At 42.5% G+C, this 5,952-nt stretch overlaps 1 protein-coding gene across 1 annotated transcript; it reads right to left on the bottom strand.

Annotated features, from left to right (window-relative positions):
* Positions 1-3,963: 3,963 nt before the first annotated feature.
* On the bottom strand, positions 3,964-4,677 carry LOC107460185 (uncharacterized). Its single transcript, XM_016078524.1, has one exon. The coding sequence runs from the start codon at positions 4,675-4,677 to the stop codon at positions 3,964-3,966; it is 714 nt and encodes a 237-aa protein (XP_015934010.1).
* Positions 4,678-5,952: the final 1,275 nt, after the last annotated feature.

Genomic DNA, 5,952 nt, shown 5'->3' with positions numbered 1-5,952 from the left:
GCCTTGTTCCGTCTAATTGCTCCAAAAGGTATGCTCCTCTACCAAGTACTTGATGGATTCTGTAGGGCCCTTCCCATGTCGCGGCAAGTTTGCCATGCGAAGTGGTCTCCGTGCTTCTTCAGTTCTTCTTAATACCAGGTCGCCGGTCTGAAAGAATCTCGGCCTCACGTTTTTATTGTGGTGCTGACTAATTCGTTGCTGCAATGCCTTCTGACGCATTGCCGCTGTGTTGCATACTTCCTCAATCAGATCTATCTCGGCTCTCCGAGCATCATCATGGTCCTCTACCTGTGTTCTTAATGAGCCTTGTGATATTTCAATTGGAATCATTGCTTCTGATCCATACACCAAACGAAATGGTGTTTCTTTTGTTGATGAGTGTACCGAAGTGTTGTAACCCCATAAAATTTCTGGAATAAGTTCGGCCCATAGACCTTTTGAATCGTGGAGCTTCTTCTTTAGAGCTTGAAGGAGGACCTTATTCGCAGCTTCTGCTAAACCGTTGGATTGAGGATGCTCTACGGAGGAGAAGTGCTGTCTAATTTTCAAATTCTGCAAAAAAGTCTTGAAATTATGGTCGGTAAACTGGCGACCATTGTCAGTTATAATATGACGAGGTATACTGAATCTGCAGATTATATTTTGCCAAACAAAGGATATCATTTGTGTCGATGTTATTCTAGCTAGCGGTTGAGCTTCAATCCACATAGAGAAATAATCGATTGCCACCACTAAGTATTTTACCTGTCTTAGAGCTGTGGGAAAAGGTCTGAGAATATCAATTTCCCAATGATTAAATGGCCAGCTTACCACTGACTGGTGCAGATCCTCGGCTGGGATGTGAATGATCGAACCATGCTTTTGACAATGGTCGCAGGTCCTAACCTTTTTCCTACTGTCGTCCCATATTGTCGGCCAATAGAATCCAGCACGGAGAATTTTATGTGCCAGGCTTCTTGCCCCTGAGTGTGTCCCACAGATGCCCTCATGAGCTTCGGCTAGGGCTAAGTATGCTTCTGACCTGTCCAAACATTTCAACAGTGGTCGAGAATAACCTCGCCGGTACAATTTATCATTCAGCAATGTAAAGAAAGAGGCTTGTTGTTTAAACCTTTTCAGGTCCGAGACCTCTAATGGAAACTCTCCATTCTTGAGATATCATATATATGGCTGTTTCCAGCTATCATTATTATCTATATGAAAGGTGCCGATGATGTTTATGCTCGGCTCATGAAGGATTGATTGCAAAAGTGAGGCAGTGTGTGACTGAGTAGCGGCTAGTTTAGACAATATATCCGCCCTATGATTTTGTTCCCTAGGTATGTGAGTAATTTCAATTTTTGGAAAACTATTCATGAGGTTTTTTACCATATCTAGGTATTTTAACAGGATAGGATCTTTAGTTTGGAAACACTGATTTACTTGTTGAACAACTAATAAGGAATCACAATAAACTTGTAAATTAAGAACCTGCAATTCGATGGCTAACCTGAGCCCTGCTATTAGGGCTTCATATTCGGCCTGATTATTGCTGGCCTTGAAGGAAAATAAAAAAGAATGCTCAACAACAACTCCTTCAGGATTTTCCAGCAGTATTCCTGCTCTAGACCCTAAGGGGTTTGAGGCTCCATCAACAAATAGTTTCCAGCTTGCGGTTGCTGCATCCGAGCTTGGTCCCGTGAACTCGGCAACGAAATCGGCTAGGTATTGTGACTTAACATATCCTCTCGGTTGATAGTGAATGTCAAACTCTGAGAGTTCAATGGACCATTTGATCAACCTTCCTGCCAGCTCGGGCTTGGCAAGTATTTGTCGCAGCGGCTGAGAAGTTCTAAAATTGATCGTGTGGCTCTGAAAATAGGGACGTAGGCGCCTTGTCGAGAAAACTAGTGCATAGGCGAGCTTTTCTAATCTCGGATAGCGAAGCTTGACATTCTACAATAACTTGCTCACGAAATAAACCAGTCGCTGTGCTTTTTCATTTTCTGCAACAAGGACATAACTGATTGCCATATCAGTAATTGACAAATACAATATAATGGTTCGCCGACCTTAGGTTTTTGTAAAACAGGGGTTCAGAAAGAATTTGCTTTAGACTTTTAAAGGCGGCTTCACAATTTTCATCCCATTCAAAAGTTGTATTTTTTCGTAAACATTGAAAAAAGGTTAGGGATTTAGACGCTAAACACAGTAGAAATCTGGATAATGCTGCCAAACGCCCTGTTAATCGTTGGACTTCTTTAATGTTTGTGGGACTGCTCATATCGAGAATTTCCTGACATTTTTCGAGATTCGCCTCAATTCCTCGGCTAGTAAGGATGAAGCCGAGGAATTTTCCTCCTCGCACACTGAAAGCACACTTCTTTGGGTTAAGCCTCATATTGTAAGCTCGGATCTGACTAAATATCTCGACGAGGTCATCAACATGGGAATGGCCGACCTTAGTTTTGGCGACCATATCGTCAACGTATACTTCAATATTTTGCTCTATTTGCCAGTCAAAGACCTTGTTCATCAGCCTCTGGTAAGTTGCACCAGCATTCTTTAAGCCAAAAGGCATGACATTATAGCAATAATTGCCATACTCATTGATAAAAGTTGTTTTTTCTGGGTCTGATGGATGCATAAAAATCTGGTTATAGCCAGAATATGCATCCATGAAACTCAAGGTACCATAACCACAAGAGTTATCGACTAAAGTATCAATAGAAGGCAGAGGATATGCATCTTTGGGACAAGCTTTATTTAAATCAGTAAAGTCAAAGCACATCCGCCATTTACTATTGTTTTTCTTTACCATGACGACGTTGGCTAACCAAGTCGTGAATCTGATTTCTCGGATAAAGTTCGCATCAATGAGCTTCTTGGCTTCGGTCATGGATGCCAGCCTTTTCTCGGTTCCGAGATTCCATTTTTTCTGAGATACTGGTCGGGCCGCCGGACTTATGGCCAATTTATGAGTGATAACGGATGGATCTATGCCTAGCATATCTCCTGATGTCCAAGTGAATAGATCGGCGTTTTGCCATAGAAAACAGACGAGCTTATCCTTTTCTTCACTTATGAGGGAGGCTCCCACAAAGGTAAATTTCATAGGGTCGTCAGTCAATGGAAGTTTCGTTAGCTCTTCATTTGGGGTAGGACGATCTTGAAAATCAGCTCTGTAGTCTAGCTCTGCTAGTTTCGGTTGTTCGACACCTATGGAGTTTACTCGCTGCTCATTGCTTCGTTTGATAGGCTTGAGGCTCGTATTGTAACAATACCGAGCTTCCTGTAAGTCACCATGAATTGTAGCCACAATATTATCCTGCACAGGAAACTTTACATAAAGATGGACTGTGGAGACAATTGCAGCAAATCTATTTAAAAAAGGTCTTCCTAAAATAAGATTATAATGACTAAAACAGTCTACCACAAGATATTGAATATCCTGAGTTCTAGATAGTGGTTGCCACTGAGTGTGGTTTGTAACCACACTGAACCCATGACTGGCACTCGTTCTCTTGAAAATCCGACCAAGTCCCCTACAGATGGTTGCAAAATGTTAGTACTTAATTTCATCTTTTCAAATGTAGCAAAAAATAACACATCAGCACTGCTGCCTGGGTCCAGCAGTACTTTCCGAACTATTAAGTCTCCCAATTGTATAGAGATAACAACAGGGTCATCCAAGTTACTGTCAGTGCAGCTAAAATCGCCTGGGCAGAAAGTCATCTCCTGCATCTCGTGTGTGGGCTGAAGATTATTGGTAGTATCTCCAAGGGCCAACATGGCCCTGTATGTACGCTTCCTAGCCGAGCTTGTTTGTCCACCCCCAGCATAGCCTCCAGAGATGCAATTGATTATGCCCCTGGGCTGAGCAGGGGCTTTTTCTTTGTCCCTAGATGATGATCCCACGTGGGATGCATCTGTGCTAGTAATGTTCCTCTTCTGCATATGCCCTGCGATATATCTATCAAGATGTCACTGTCGGGCTAGGCGTTCAAGAAGATCTTTTACGATCACGCATTCATCGGTTGTATAGCCATACTTCTGACGAAATGTGCAGTACTTGGATTTGTCAACGTTCTTGGGCTCGTGATAGCTGCCGGCCTTACGAGGAGGCTTAATCAGCTTGGAATTCAGTATCTCCTTAATAATGTCATCTTTCTTCGTGTTAAACTGCGTATATGACTCATATCTGGGTGTGGGCTTAAAACTCTTCTTGTTATCCCAAAGTTTGTCATCGTCCTTGGTGTTTGCCGACTTTTCCGCCTTCTGAGCTTGGCGAAGCACTTCAATGTCTATTTGCCCTTTGGCCTTCTCGCAAAACTCAGCTAACGTCCTCAGCTTGGCTACGGCAATGGTCTTTTGGAATTTTTCCGGGCGTAGGCCACTTTTGATGGCGTGCAAGTGGACCTCAGGATGAAGGTTAGGGATTTTCATAGCTATCTTCGTGAAGCGGGTGATGTAGTCTTTCAGGCTTTCCTGAGGACCTTGCTTAACTGTTGTTAAATAGTCGGAATCGTGCAAATATATTGCCGATGCTGCAAAATGATCTTCAAATTGCTTTGACAACTCTTGGAAACGTGATATAGAATCTGCAGGCAAAGAGAAAAACCAGTCAAGTGCAGGACCATCTAGAAAGGACGGAAAATAACGACATAAAATAGGGTCAGATGCACCATTGACGATCATAATAGATCGGAATTTCTTGACATGTTGCTTCGGATCCCCTAAACCATCATAAGGGATTAGTGTCGTAGGCAAGGTAAATTGTCGGGGAAGCTGAAAATTTATAATATGGCTGTGAATGGTCCTGCCAAATTGTCAGGCTCATTATCCTCGTCATCGGGTGAAGCTCCATCATTCTGAGGGCCACCACCTTAATCGTCTTGAGGTGTCTCAGAAACATGGGTCGGCCCGAATTGACGCTCATCATTGTCTTGTCGCTCGTGATGATCGTTATTATTCTCAATGCGAGCGTTGACTAGCTGTTCAATTTGTTGTTGCATCCTTTGGTTCTCCTCCGCCATACGCTGATTTGCCTTAGCCATCTGCTGGTTTGCTTGCTGAAGCTTGGTTACCATCCAGAGGAGCTCGGATGGGGTGGGAGGGGGTACATCAACCATTGGGGCCTTTTAATTTCTCGGGCCCCACGGTGGGCGCCAAATGTTCCTGCCTGAATATGGCCGAACTATGTCTCGTCTTCTTGAGGTCGCTGGCCGATCTCCTTGACGTGTCACAATGAACCTCGGCCACCAAATGAAAACGACAGGGAGAGCACCTGCAAAAAGTACTCTGACGCTCAAGTTAGTCAAGGACAATTATCTGAGGAAGATCTTTTGTTTTTGAACGAACTTACCTCTGCAAACTCTGATTATTCCCTTTTATAACTTGGAGATGATGATGACCGTTTGGGTCTGAATTGATCGTTTTTATGTAACCGATCAAAGGGGTTTAATGCCATAAAGTCGGCAGAGTTAATGCACGGAGTTAATGTGCCGATTTAAAAGGAGGTCTGCCGAGCTATAACTCGTAACCGATGTATAACGGTTACATTAGTGCCCATACAACTTTTTGAAAAAGTAGAAATATATGGCTTTTACTTACCAAAAAAAGAAATATATGACTTTTCTCCTTCTCAATAAATCATTCTATTATTTTGGTGAAAAAAATTGACTTCAAACTAAAAATGATCTACTTTCATTCTTGGCTCTGTGAAAAATGTTTTCTGTTTCTGCTGAAAATACAGACTCTCCACCACTATTTTTACGCAAGTTTCATCTGCTAGAAGCACTGTTCTTCCACCATTATTTTCATGCAGTGTTCTATCTGCTGGAAGTATTGGTCCTCTACCACCATTTTTACCTAATGATTCATCTGCTGGAAGTATTTTCAGACAATATTCTATCTGAACCACCTACTGCATATATTTCTTCCAGATATTTTTTTTATCATTTTACAACTCTA

This window comes from Arachis duranensis, chromosome 8 (genome assembly GCF_000817695.3).
Source record: "Arachis duranensis cultivar V14167 chromosome 8, aradu.V14167.gnm2.J7QH, whole genome shotgun sequence".
Taxonomy (NCBI): Eukaryota; Viridiplantae; Streptophyta; class Magnoliopsida; order Fabales; family Fabaceae; genus Arachis; species Arachis duranensis.
This window is presented reverse-complemented; position numbering and strand designations above follow the sequence as displayed.